At 64.0% G+C, this 13,499-nt stretch overlaps 2 protein-coding genes across 4 annotated transcripts; one reads left to right on the top strand and one right to left on the bottom strand.

Annotated features, from left to right (window-relative positions):
• Positions 1–213: 213 nt before the first annotated feature.
• On the bottom strand, positions 214–3,114 carry NDUFAF8 (NADH:ubiquinone oxidoreductase complex assembly factor 8). The gene is made up of 3 exons (XM_029928079.1): positions 2,949–3,114; positions 2,731–2,841; positions 214–521 (listed from the first exon to the last, which is right to left on the bottom strand). The coding sequence occupies exons 1-3, from the start codon at positions 3,030–3,032 to the stop codon at positions 492–494; spliced, it is 225 nt and encodes a 74-aa protein (XP_029783939.1). The 5' UTR covers positions 3,033–3,114; the 3' UTR covers positions 214–491.
• On the top strand, positions 2,696–12,404 carry TEPSIN (TEPSIN adaptor related protein complex 4 accessory protein). Of its 3 annotated transcripts, none has more exons than XM_029928076.1 (13): positions 2,696–3,439; positions 4,479–4,551; positions 4,837–4,928; positions 5,081–5,174; positions 6,890–6,957; positions 7,127–7,205; positions 7,314–7,385; positions 8,062–8,293; positions 8,924–9,172; positions 9,282–9,395; positions 9,473–9,551; positions 9,791–9,925; positions 10,793–12,404. In XM_029928076.1, the coding sequence occupies exons 1-13, from the start codon at positions 3,392–3,394 to the stop codon at positions 11,279–11,281; spliced, it is 1,824 nt and encodes a 607-aa protein (XP_029783936.1). In that variant the 5' UTR covers positions 2,696–3,391; the 3' UTR covers positions 11,282–12,404. The 3 variants fall into 3 exon arrangements, with proteins under 3 accessions (XP_029783936.1, XP_029783937.1, XP_029783938.1); XM_029928077.1 differs by having other exon boundaries at positions 5,165–5,174; XM_029928078.1 differs by having other exon boundaries at positions 2,698–3,439; positions 8,062–8,271; positions 8,995–9,172.
• Positions 12,405–13,499: the final 1,095 nt, after the last annotated feature.

Below are 13,499 nucleotides of genomic sequence, written 5' to 3' on the forward strand. Positions count from 1 at the left end.
CTGGGTCCTAAGCCAGGCTCTCTCTGGACAGGCCAGCGCCTCCCCCTCCCGGCCTCTAGAAGGGCAGCCCCTCCTCCTGCCTCTAAGTCCAGAAAAAGCACCTGACTTGTCTTCCCTACATCTGGATCTTTTCCGTGGAAGCTGGACGTGGGTATGGCCTGTAAACCGGCAGCGACATCTGGTGGCTGTTAGGTTCAGATAACGTGGTCTGGGTGAAAATTCTGTGAGGGGCGTGCTCCCGCGGCCCACACACTCTGCGAACCACAGGACAGAGACCCGGCGGGGTCTGCTATAGTCTGTATTGTTGCTTCGCTGCTTCTTACCAGAAACCTCACACACACAAGGCAGAACCCCCCCACCCCACCCTGCTGCCCACCATGCGCCCCGAGGAGCACGGGGGTCCCTTTAGCTCGAAAAGCTTTAGATGTCCTAGACGTCTGCCCCTCGGGGCCGTGGGCAGCAAACACAAGCACGGTGCTGGCTCGTCCATCCTAAAGGCCTCCCCTCGGGGTCTTCTTGGCCTGAAAGAGAAAGCGTTAGGTCTGAATGGGTTCAGTTAGATGTGACCGCAAAGGCCGGACGCCGTCCCCCAGCTAATCCTTTACGCAGAGCCTGGCTGCGGGTGCGCGGCCGAGGACCCAGGCCAGATCTGCTCCGCGACAGCGCGCTCCCGAAGCCACGCCCGCCCTGGACCAGGCGCTGCGCAAACCCCCACCCGGCCCCCCAACACATTTGATCTTCACAAGACAGTGGGAGCGTGACAGCAAACCCTGAGGCAGAGCTGCTGGAACACTGGCCTGGGACGGAGCTGGTCTGGAGCCTGGCGCCCCTTCTGCCTCCTCCTGCAGTCCCACACAAGTGCCACGGGCTAGAGCAGGACGGGCGGGGACGCGCTCGCTGATGCTCGGCCTCGTGGTGAGAGGGCCTGGAGCACCCTAGTCCCGAGCTCCAAGGGCCTGGTGCCCGGGGTCTGCGGGCAAGTCAGCTTCCGTGAAGAACGGCTCATTAAAACAGCAGAGGAGGGGCGCCTGGGGGGCTCAGTCGGTTAATCATCCAGCTTCGGCTCAGGTCATGATCTCACTGTTTGTGGGTTCAAGCCCCACGTTGGGCTCTGTGCCAACAGCTCAGAGCCTGGAGCCTGCTTTGGATTCTGTGTCTCCCTCCTTCTCTGACCCTCCCCTGCTCATGCTGTCTCTGTCTCTCAAAAATAAATAGAAAATATTAAAAATTAAAATTTAAATAAAAAAAAAAGTAAAATAGCGGAAGGCTCCCGAGGGCAGTGTGCACACGGTGGGGACATCTCATGTGGCCAAGGCAGAGGAGCATAAAGAAGTCACAGGTGATCAGATGCCTGTAACAGACAACTTGTAACCACAAAGGCAGTACAGAAAATCTGTGCGTAACTAATGCGTTTGATCACCTCACACGTAAATTCTTCCAACCAGAAGCTTTATCTTATCCCCTGTGGAGGCCTGTCCAACAAGGAAGCTGCCCAGAAGCAGAAGGCAAGTCCAAGGGACAGGTGCAACCTTGGATGCATGGCCCACATGGGCTCTGAGGCTGGTGACAAAGGGAGAATGAGGCCAGAGGGTCTCGGCCATAATCATCACAAGAAAAGGCGCAAGGAGATCAGAGCCCTCTGGGAACACACGTGACCTCTAGCTAGCTGCTCTGCTCAAGTGGGTGATCCCAGAAAACCAGGAAACAGCCTCAGGTCCCCTGAGTCCTGCCGTGCTCACCCAACTGCCCCATCTGTGGTCCAGTTCTCTGCGCCAGCAGCTCCAGAGGGCGGAGCTGATAGCGGGCATCACAGCCCAGGACCCCCATCACAGGCAGCCCTCGGCATGCTGCCTGGAACTCCCCACTGAGGGTCTCTGGGCACACCTGCATCTCCCTACCTGCTCCATGTTCTTTACAAAACTGTGTAAACACAGCAATGTAATTCATTTTCATAAAGTGCTCGTGATATTCACTAGACTCCTGCTAGCTCAGCATTTGATCAAACATTTGATCAGAAAAATGCCTCAGAAAGAGAAGGGATTTGCTGTTGAGTGGTTAGAGTCCAGAACCAAAAAAAAAAAAAAACAAAACACCCGGTGGGCTGTTCCCAGCAGGGTCCGCTTTCCAGCCAGTGAAAACCAGTCCGTGCACCTGGGCTGGAGGGCTTATCAGCCTCTCAAACCCTGTTCTGGCAACCCCAGGACAATGGCCTACTGCTTCTCCTTCCATCCCCTGCAAAGCGGGGGTGCTGTCCGGGGGTAATCGGGGGTGCCTGGCAGCACAGCAGCCCCCCTCAGTGTGTCCTCGTGGCCCCGCGGTTACAACTGCACGCACAACACACTCGCGGGTCCTAAACACCAAAGGAGCAGGTGCCGAGCTGCCTTCCATCGGAGTCTCAGGCTGCGCTTCGTTTGGGCATGAGGCCCCAGCGACAGCACCAGTCACACAGAGCTTTCGCACACATGCCACCACCGCCACCAGCATCTTCACGCCGAGGATGGTGTTCCCCTCGCTCGACAGACGAGGGCACACAAGCTCCGCGGCGGCGGGAGCCGGCAGGCTGGAGGTTCGGCCCGGCACCGAACGCGCGGCACGGGTGCGGTGAGGGGGACGGGGGGAAGGCTAGCCAACGGTCCAGCGCTGGGTCGCGGGGGTCCCCGCCGCCCGGTACCGCTCCCCAAGGCGGGGCTGGGGTTGGCAAGGGACAAGACCGGGGCGGCGCCCACCTACCGCGAAGGCGAAGCAGTTCCGCAGGGCCTCGAACTCCTGCGCACAGAGGTCCTTCGTCAGACGTCCGCCTGGGGCCGTGGACGCCTGCACGCACCTTCCATAGGCTGCGGCCTGGGGGCGGACGGGGGACGGACGAGGGTCGCGGCGGCCCGCCTTGCGGGTCACCCCGCACAGACCCCACCTCCGCCCCGTCCCAGCCCCGCCCGACAGCTTCTCACCTCGGCCCGACAGACCGCGAGGCGCTCGGGGAAGGCGCGGAGGCGGCCTCGCACGCGCCCCCACACCGCTCCGTTCCCGGACATGAGCGACTCCTCCTGGCGCCCACGGGCGCCGCCATCTTAGGTTCCTCCTCTTCCGGCGCCCAGCGGCTGGATAGGCGCACCTTCCGCCCGTCGTCTTTCCTGCGCTTTCTGTTTGGTCAGGCTTCGGCTCCAGCCCCTGCCTCGCTTCCGGAATGGCGCCGGACCTCCCGCAGCCCTGCAAGTGGCTCGTGAACTTGTCTGTCTTTGATCTGGGGCTTCGGATTGGTTCAGGCTCAGGGTGTTTGCCGGCATCGGCTCCAGGCTCCGCCCCGCGCGAGAGATTGGCCAGCTGGCTAAGGCCCACGCAGTGATTGGAGGAGGGCATCGGCCGCGGGCGGGGCCGGAAGGTAGCCGGTATCATGGCGGCCACGCCGCAGCTGCGGGACCGCCTGAGCTTCCTGCACCGGGTGAGTGCGGGCGGCCGCGGCCACCACCCCGGGGCATAGCGTTCCCCTCCTCGGCCCTGCTCGGCCTCCTCCCAGGCTTCGGGACGCCTCCATGTCCCTCTGGGCCTCTCCGTGCCCGTCCTCCTCGTCGAGCCCCTCCAGCTCTTCTTCGGCCCCTGGTGTCCCCTCTGCCCCTGCATCTCTTCCCTGTGTCCCCATCTCCGTTGTGGCCCCTCCAGGCTCGGGGCTGGATCCCCGACGCGGTGTGGGCGGGGCACGCCATCCCTACTTCACGTCTCCCCCGGACAGAACCCGAATTGGGAGAGCGGCGGCCTCAGGCGGCACAGCCGGACGCTCGCACGGGCAGCCCCGGCCTGTCCCCATTCGTGCCGGGAGCACTGAGGGAGGCGGGGGTCGCGCAGTGTCCGTGCAACTCGGCAGCTGCTCCTGCCGGCCGGCACTTTCGGGACTTCGGGTCCTGCCCCCGCACGGGGCCTGCGAGACAGGCCCGGGCCTTCCTAATGGTTGCGTTTCAAACCGGGGTCCTCGGGTCCTTGGGAAGGACGCTCCCGAGTTGTAGGAGACCCACGTTCACCATCGTCAGTCCCTGGTGGCTAATGCTCAAGAAGCAGAGATCGGTGCCTGTTGTTGGTTTTGGCCGAGCCCAGGCAGATTCTGCCGGCGGCCTTGAGCCTGTCCGCACCTGTCCAGGCAGGTGTTCGGCGCCGGGCCACCCGTGAAGCAGCCCGGTCAGTCCAGTGGTGTTAGTGTAGAGCCACCACTCGGTGCCGAGGCCACCATGGTTCTGCACGTCTGTCCAGCTCCCCTTTGGGTCTTGCTGGACAAATAACGTGATTTCCAGGCCCGCGTTCTTGCGACGTTAGGCTGCTGTCCTTCAAACCGTAGTCTGTAGTGAGCACTCAGAGTCCACACGCTTGGAACCTCGAGGTTCCCTGTCCTGTCTTTGCATTGAGGCTCAGGCTCCCAGACGCCGGACCAAGTGGGAGCGGGTGTCTGGGTTTTCACACCCCTCACGGCAGGGGCTCTCCTTCCCTTTCAGCTCCCGATTCTCCTGAAGGGAACTTCGGACGATGACGTCCCATGTCCGGGCTACTTGTTTGAGGAGATCGCCAGTATCCTTCCTCGTCACCCACATGCAGGGGCCTGTCCCGAGGAACCCCCCCCCCCCCCGGCTCCTTTACCATAGGGACCGAGTGTGGGTGGGTCCAAAAGCCACAGGGCCCAGGAGGCCCCAAGAGCCCCGAGCCCCTGACACCAGGGCCTGGGGGGGGGGGGGTGTTTGCGGGGAAGATACGGGAGAAGTCCGGTGGCAGGAAGGCCCGGTTCTCTCCCCGGCCGGCGTGGCCTCCAGTGGCCTGGGGTCAGCTCACTCCTTCCCTAACCCAAGCGCCTACCAGAAATCTCGCATGAGTCCCTGGGCAGCAGCCAGTGCCTCCTGGAGTACCTTCTGAACCGTCTGCACAGCGGCTCCGGCCGCGTGAAGCTCAAGGTGAGTCCCCAAGGGGCCCCGCTCACCCTCCGCGGGGGGACAGTCAGGGCCTGAGCTCCCGCCAGTGGGGGCGCAGCATGAGGAGGGGGTCGCCGTGGGGTGCGTGCAGGCCGCCCTCTGGGCTTGTGCTGCCCCATGTGACTGTCCGCCAGGTGCTGAAGATCCTGCTCCACCTGTGCGGTCACGGCTCCTCCTCATCTCTGCTCATCCTCAAACGCAACCCTGCTTTCATCCAGGAAGCCGCAGGTATCGGAGCGCAGAGAGGAGGGCGGCCAGAGGGCCTTAGCGACTGCCACCACCTGGCAGAGACGCCCCTCCCACCCGCGGGACCCGCCTGGAGGCACCCGGCCCCACTCCTCTCCCCAGCACCTGCACCCCCGCACCCGCCTTCGCTCTGTCCCGTGCTTGCCCGTCTGTCGCCGTGCCCACCGCAGAGGGGCTTACTTCCGCCCACATGCCCTCCCTGTTCCAGTACCTGGCACAGCAGAGGGGCTCTGTCTGCTCCCCAGGACTGCTCCCCAGGCCCAAGCGGGGAGCACGTAAGCTTCTGCTTCGGAAAGGCTGTGGGAGGCCCCCAGGGGCGGAGGGTTCTGGCCTGCTGAGGTCTAGGTCTAGCCCAGGCGGGTCTGGGCTGGGGTTCCATCTCTCACCCCCCACCCAGGTCTGGCGCTGTCACGGGTCTTTGTCCCTCACTGGGACTTGGGGGGATGTGGCCTGAGGCCTCCCCCCCAGGTGAGGCAGGAGGCCTGGCCACAGTGGGTCTCTGGGGCAGCATCCGCAGCTCCCACCACACGCCCTGAGGGATGGGAAGGGCGTGGCCTTTGGGCCAGAACCACGCCCACCGAGCCGTGGGAGCGGGCAGTGCCAGGGAGGGGGACCCAGGTGCTTGTGGCCACCACATGCTCCTAGGGACCCTGAGCACTTCCATCCCGCCTGCCAGATGCAGGCATACCCTGCACTCCAAAACCACTGCCGTCACTTCCCTGAAGGCAGGGCTGAGTGGGGGCGGGGCACTGCAAGCCCTCACCTCCGTGCTCACCTCCGACCTCCACCCCAGGAGCGGGCTGAAGCAGCGCCGGATGCAGCAGGGGGTCTTGTTGGCACCAGAGTCTCTGCTGCCACAGGGCCCATCCCAGTCTGTCGTGCTCTGAGTGCCAACCCCGGGGGGGACCGTGCCGCAGGCTGTTGGGGAGGTGGGGCAGCGAGCAGAGCTAGTTCTGGGGTGGGATGGCCCGCAGACCCGGTGCTCCGAGGCGGGGACAGAAGGGAGGCTCATGCCATCCATGGTCCCCCCCCACCTCCGTGGTTCCCTTTTGTGGTTCCACTCCTGGCCACCGGCCCCACTGGGTGCAGGGGCCGATGTGTGCACATCCTGGGCCACCTGCCAGGGCGGAAAGTGAGATGCGTTTGTGATAGGAGAGAGGGAAGGGGGAATGTCACTTAATTCCATCTAGGAAAGTCTCACTTGTCGCGCCTGAAGCTCTTACGTGGAGGGAGGTTGTATCGTCCGGGCCCTGGGAACCCCTACGGGGCTTTGATTGGGTGAGACCTGCTCGCAGGTCACACAGGCTCTGAATGGACAGTGGGTTGAGGGGGCCAGTGCAGGAAGCCCAGTGAGGGACGGCAGGGGGGCTGGGGGAGGCGCACCTTCCTTCTGCTCTGCGGGCAGGAGCGAGGGGGCAGCTGGGGAGTGGGGGTCGGGGGTGTATCTCTGAGAGGCAGGGTGGGGCAGTGGGTCCCGGGGGAGGCAGATCGGGGGGCTCCCCGGGCTTGGGGGTGCAGAAGGGTGGTGGCCACCTTAGGGGCTTTGACCTGGAAGAGATGTCGCACGGAACTTGAGGCCAGACCTGTGTTTCAGAAAGCTGCCCTTGAGCCCCGGGGTGTCAGGTCCGTGGGGGGCCTGTGACGGGGTCAGGGAGCGTCAAAGCCGCAGCTCACCTGCGCCCGTCTCCATCCCACAGTTTTCTCGGGGCCCCCAGACCCTCTCCATGGGAACAGCTTGTACCAGAAGGTGCGGGCCGCTGCCCAGGTGAGTCCAGGACTCGGGTCAGCCCGGGACAGTGACTGACACTTGTGCTTCACCCACCACCACCGGGGCCCTGACTCTGCCCCTGCTGTGGGAACAGGGGGACTGCAGGGGTGGGGGCTGGGTGGAGCCAGACCACAGCCAGCTGAGCGCCCTCTGCGTCTTCGTCCAGGACCTGGGGAGTGCCTTGTTCTCAGACAGCCTGTTGCCCCCGCCTCCCTCCCAGCCTCCTAGGGCCCTGCCTCCAGCAGGTAGGCGACCGCCCATCCCTGTTGCTGGGTTTTGAACCTGGGGAGGGTTCGGGGTCCCTGCCCCCCACCGTCCCAGGTGCACAGGGCTGATTTGGGTCCCGCCTGCAGGCATGGGCTCCGAGTCCAGGCCCCAGGGCGCCCTCCAGGGTTTTGGCTACAGCAAGGACCGAGGCCCCACAGGTGAGTGCGGCGGGGACGCGGGGGTAAGGGTCTGGCAGATCTGGCCTGGGGGGTTGGAAGGTGGTGTGGCTGGGCCCGTGTGCCCTGCCACCACGGTCTTCCCTGCCCGGGCCTGCGGAAGAACGAGGCAGGGCGGTCTGCCTCACCAACAGGTGGGAAGCCGGGCTGGGGCTGGTTCTGGACACGGGCGCCCAGGCCCTGGGTCCTCCTAGGGGCCAAGGGCAGAGGGCGCTGGTCGTGGGGCACGTGCTGGTTGTGAGTGGGCGGCTGGCCTGCTTGCTGCCTGTTGGATCAAGACACTTAGCCGCCCCCCCCGCAGGTCAGGAGCTGTGAATCCTGAAACAGGTCTGGGTCGCAGGCCTTGGCTTTTCCTAATTTGGGGGTGATGGTGGTTGGTCCCGTCAGGGCACTCACGTGGGAAAGGGCACCCCTGCACCCGCCCTCGTCGTGTGTCCTGTGGGTCTGCTGACTGGGGGGCGTGGCTCTGCCGTGAGCTGGAGTACCAGGCTCTGTCCAGCCTGCAGATACACCGAAGCAGCGTCTGCTGGGGAAGCTTCCAGAGGGATCTAGGTGTCCCATGTGGGCTCTGCTCTGTAGTACGAGTTGGCTTCTCGGAATCCTCCGGGGGAGCAGGACTAAAGATGGCGGGCACCCTCTCCCTCTGCCTCTGGCACAGGCTCTGCCGGCGAAGCGTTCCTCTCCACCATCCAGAAGGCTGCAGAGGTGGTGGCCAACGCTGTGCGCCCCGGGCTGGAGAGCCCCAGCACCTGCAGGCCCCTCCCGCGGGGTGACGCCTACCAGCCGGCCATGACGCCCGCTGCCAGCCATGGTGTCCCCGGTGTTGGCGGGCCGCTGCCCGGAGCCCTCCCAGGCGCCCGAGGAAGTGGTGAGACTCCCCTGCGGCCTGGGTGAGCAGGCCGGGGGGGGCCCCAATAGTCTGCGGGAGGGAGGGCGGGGCTTCCAGGTGGTGCCCCTGATTTAGAGGCGGGGCCACCACATGCGCGCTTGCTGTCCCTCCCTGGTGGCTGTCTCGCCGCCGCCGCACAGAGATCACAGGCCGGAGTTGTCATCTAGAGGCTGCTTTGCCAGCTTCCGGCTTCCAGCAGCAGCTGGGGTGTGACAGCGTTGAGGGGGCGGGGCTCCCGGGTCCCACCTCCTCAGGTCCAGGCAGCTGGGGGGGGGGGGGCGCAAGGGCGATGCCCAGCCAGGAGCAGCCTCCACCGCGCATGCGTTCTAGTGGGAGGTGGGGGGGCAATGGCCGCGCAGGCCGACCCCAGAGCCAGGTGGCGGGGCAGGACAGCAGGTGTCACGGCGAGCTCCACACTCACCTCTAGCAGCAGCTTCCGGGAGTTTTCCTGGTCTGAAGGAAGAAGGCCTCCCTGAGATCTGTGTGTCACGGGTCCGGCCCTGCCTCTGTGGTCCAGCCCTGGTGGCCCTGCACGTCCTGCCACAGGCCGCAGTCCCCACCCTGACCGTTCGGTGTGAGGAGTGCCCTGCTCTGTCCCCTGTCACCCGGTGTCTGGTGTTTCTTTGTCCAGGTGCCCCGGGAAGGGGTGTATGGGGCGGGTCAGAGGCCTCCGGATCTCACCCACAGTCCTGTTTGTCACAGTCACCAGACCCCAGCCCGGGCAGGCAGGAGGGGGCTGGGACGAGCCAGACAGCGGCTCCAGCTCCCAGAATTCTTCCCGGGAGAGCGGTGACCCAGGCAAGGTCTCCGACTCGGGCAGTCGGTCGGGCAGTGACAGCCCCTCCGCGGCCAGCCAGGCACCCAGCGACCTGGCAGAGCGGTGAGTGGGTGCCGTGGGGCCCCCTCCCTGGCCCTCTTTGGGGTCCACCTTGGGTTGGGGCCTGATCTGGAGGAGTCTCTCTCTACCCTGACTGCTGTGCCCCAAACAGGGTCGAGGCTGTGACCCTGAGTGACTGCCAGCAGGAGCAGAGTCTGGTGCAGATGGTGACGCGGGGGCCGCGCGCCTTTCTGAGCCGAGAGGAGGCGCAGTGCTTTATCAAAGAGTGAGTCCCCACCCCCCACCCCCTACTCCCGGACCCCCCGCCCCCCACCCCCATCTCCTGCTCACCCCTTCCTTCAGGTGTGGGCTGCTCAACTGTGAGGTGGTCCTGGAGCTGCTGACGCGCTGCCTGGCCGGGACCAGCGAGTGCGTGCAGATGGTGAGGGCGGGCCGGGGCTGGGGGCTCGGTGAGGGGAGTGGGCGGGCCTGGGGTGGGGCGCGGGCGGGGCTGGAGGCCTGGGGAGGGGCACAGGCAGGGCTGGCCGGGGACCCCTCACCCCCGGTCTGCCCTGGGAACTGGGGGGAGGGGCTGGCCCCCGAGGCCCCCACCTTGGGGCCGTAGTCGGGCTGACGGGAGGACGGGAGCTGGAGCGCACTGACCCTCGGTCTGCCCGGCAGAGGGCCCTGGGTGCCATTGCCTCCCTGGGCTGCACCGACCTGCTCTCCCAGGAGCACATCCTGCTCCTCACCCGGCCGTGGCTGCAGGAGCTTAGCGCTGGCAGCCCTGGACCCGTGACCAACAAGGCCACCAAGGTGGGTGGCAGCGGGACCCGGAAGGGCAGTTGCACTCCTGTTCTGCCGGCCTTTCCCAGACGGGCCCCCACGTCCCTGCCCCTTGGCGACAGGACAGGCCGCGCCCTTAGAACAGCAGCAGGGTCCTCGGCCTGTGGCTTCTTCCAGCTCCTGGGACCTCTCACTCACCTGCCCTGCCGCTTGCACCTCTGCCCGGCACAAAGCTCCCCTTCCCTCCTGGCTCCGCCCCCGTGCGGCTCCTGCGGGAAGCTATCCTTGCTCAGGTCCATCTATCCTTCTGTTTGCTAGCCGGGGTCAAGTTCACCATTCCGTGCTGGGCTCCTGGGAGGCAGAAGTGTTTTCCTTCACACGAGTCCCTTTTCTAGGAATGCTGGAATCCGTGCGGGCCTGGCTCCCTCGCTGGGCAGCCCCCAGCCTGCTGGCCTCTCCCCTCAGCCTCTGCGCTCCTCCGTGCCTGCTGAGAATTCGGATCCTTAGTGGCTTGTCTTTAAACTGTCCTTTGTCAAAGAATCGGTGACCCCGCCAGAGCGCGGCACCGCAGCGACTCTGAGGACGCGAAGGCCGGAGGAGGCCGTGGGCTCAGAGTTGGGAAGTCCCGCGGGTTTAAGGCACGTTTGTTTCCTCAGCATCTGCGTCAGGTGCTGCTGTGGTGCCCAGCAAGGGACCCCCTGGCCCTGAGCTGGCCGGTCACGCAGCCGGGGAACTCGAAGCAGCGGGTTTGCCATGTTTGGGCGCATGCGGTGTGGCCAGCAGGAGCCTGACCAGAGGAGGAGGAGGCCGAGCCGCTTGCTCTCTGGGGGGCTGTGTCTCCTGTGCTCCCGGGACGCACAGGGACCCTCACCCGGTCCCCTCTGATTCCTCATCTAGATCCTGAGGCACTTTGAAGCCTCCTGCCGACAGCGGCCGCCTGCCCGGAGGCCCCCAGCCAAGCTGGGCCCCGTGGCTGCCCACGGGGGCCCGGCCGACCTGCTGAGCGACACTGAGGCTGCGCCTTTCTCCGGGAGCCACGCTTTCCTGCAGCCGCTGAGTTCCACCCTCCTCCCGGCCCAGGGCCTTGCGCAGCCCCGTCCCCTGGACGGCTCCCCCCTTTCAGTCTCCCGGGAGGCCGGGGCCGGACCTGAGTGGGACCCCCTGGGCACAGGCTCCCCAAAGGGAGCGCCGAAACATTGCCCAGGGCCTGGTGGCTGCAGGTCCTTATTTGCAGGCATGGAGCTGGTGGCCTGCCCCCGCCTGCTGGGGGCCGGGCCTGCCACGGAAGAGGCCCTCCAGGCCCCCTGGACGTCATCACAGAGGGCAGCGGCGGCAGGCGCGTCTCCCGGCTCGGAACCTTCTGCTTTCCCGTTCCTAAACTCGTGACCTTGCCAGCCTGGGCCATGCCGGGAGTCACCGTGGCCCCAGTCTACAAATCCCAGGACTCCAGGACTCTGTGCTGTCCCTTTTGCCCGCAGCCCCCATGTCCCACCGAAGAGTGGTTCCTCTCAGGTGGCCGTGGCCAGTCCTGCTGTCCCTCGGGCTGCTTCCCCCCCACTCGTGGGCGATGCGGCACGGGCAGCTGCCTGGAGCAGATGCGACCGCCACCGCCGGGAGTCCACGAGCCCACAGAGCCAGGCGGCATGTGCAAAGGGGTCCGCGGGGCCGACTCCCAACCAGAAGCGGGTTCCCCATTCTCCTGCTGGATGAGGCAGTCCCCGCCCCCCCCCTCCGGCACACAGGCCCTTCCTGTGGCTGTGGTGGCCAGATGGCAGGCCCGAGGCCTTGGGGGAGAAAGAGACCAGCGCCGAGCTGCTAGCTGGGGGTAGGGGGCGGCTGGGGCCCCAGACTGACTGCTGGGTGTCCTGCCGTGCAGCTGTCTGGTGGCCCCGTCTGCAGGCATGGTCCGGCCCCTCTCCTCACGGCCAGAGGGACTGCAGGGGGGACTGGGGGGCAGAGGGCATGTCACCGCCCGCCTGGAGGGGACAGGAGCTCCCAGGGTCCTCACAGGCACCTGGCCCCTCTGGTGGACGAGTCAGAAGGAGATAGTCCAGGCGGTGGCCCTTGCCACCCTGAGAGGAGGTCGCAGGTTACCTCAGTTTCCCCCCAGGTCTCCCTTACTAGAAGCTAGCTGTCTGGACTTTCTGCAGCAGCAGGCCTGGGAAACGCTGACCTCAGGGGTCCCCGGATGCCCGTGCCTGCCTCTCAGAAACGGAGTTTTTGTGTGGATTTGGAACCATGGCTTGGCTCTTTGCTTTTGGGCTCTGAGCGCTCCCTCCACAGGGGGCCATAAACTGGCCACGCAGCTTCTTGTCCACGGGGAGGGGGGGGTGTTGAAGTCAGGCTGTTTCTGCTGCCAGATCCCGGTATGACCCGGGTCCTCTGCCGCCTGCTCCCTGCAGACTGCGCGGGGCTGGCCTCGGGGCGAAGGTTCTGGTGCCACAGGGGCACGCGGCCGCTCCCGGGACCGCAGCGCCAGAACTCGAATAAACACGGTTGTTCACGCAAAGCTGCACCGTTGCTGTTTTTCTTGTCTGTGTGTGTCTGTGTGTGTGTTGGTGAAAATGGCATGAACGAGGGGCACGCTTAGAGAAGTTTCCTGAAAGTAGGACTGGTGTTACTCCTTCCTCAAACGTTGGAACGAACGCTCCGCTGGAAGCATGGGGTCCTTTTCTTAATTGGAAGGTTTTGACTATAAAGTTTCCTAAGTAGGTGCGGGGCTATTTGGGAGGCAAGAATTCTACCTGAGCCACCAATGCTCCGTTACGGGGCTATTTGGGTTGTCTCTTCCCAAGTGAGTTTCAGGAATTTATCTTTCAAGGAATTGGTCTATTTTACGGAAGTTTTCAAATATGGCCATAGAGTACTTTATGGTATAATTTTATTATCCTTCTAAATTCTGTTGGGCCTGTAACGATACTTCATCTTTCGTTTCTGACGTTGATAACTTCCCCCCTCTCTTTCTTGGCTAGTCTGATTAGAAGTTTGTTAACAATGACTTTTTCAAAGAACCAAATGTTCGGGTTTCCTTTTTTCTCACCGTTTTATGTTTTGTGTTTTATTGCCGTCTGCTTTTTATTATTCCTGCTGTTTTGGGCTTCTTTTTCTTCTTTTTCTAGTTTAACATAGAACCTTAGGTTATTGACTTGAGAGCTATATTTTTCTAACGTAAAAATGTTAGTGCTATAAGTTCTCCTCTAGACGCTGCTTTGATTGCATCCCATGAATTTTGACGGTTTTGTTTTTATTCAGTCCAGAATGTTTTTTTTTTTCTTTGGGTCACAGGAGCAAAGCACGGGAATGGATGTTGAGTTTGGGATGCCAGACCCAGGGGACCTTCCTAGAGGAAAGCGCCGGAAGCATTCACAAAGGAAGCGAACAATGTTCATGAGAAGTCGCTGGCAGACCTGGAATTCTCGTCCAGTCAGAACCCACCTGCTCCCAGCCGCCGCTTCGGCCCCAGGACCGGGGAGCAGCGCTCAGGAAAGCTGAACCCGAGCCGCAGGGACAAGACCCGAACAACAGTCAGCCGGGGCGGGGGGGGAGGGGGGGCCGTTCAAGACAGCTCTTCCCAGAGAACTCTGGCTCTACCCTGCTTCCTCGG

The sequence above is a fragment of the Suricata suricatta genome, chromosome 17 (genome assembly GCF_006229205.1).
Source record: "Suricata suricatta isolate VVHF042 chromosome 17, meerkat_22Aug2017_6uvM2_HiC, whole genome shotgun sequence".
NCBI classification, from domain to species: Eukaryota; Metazoa; Chordata; class Mammalia; order Carnivora; family Herpestidae; genus Suricata; species Suricata suricatta.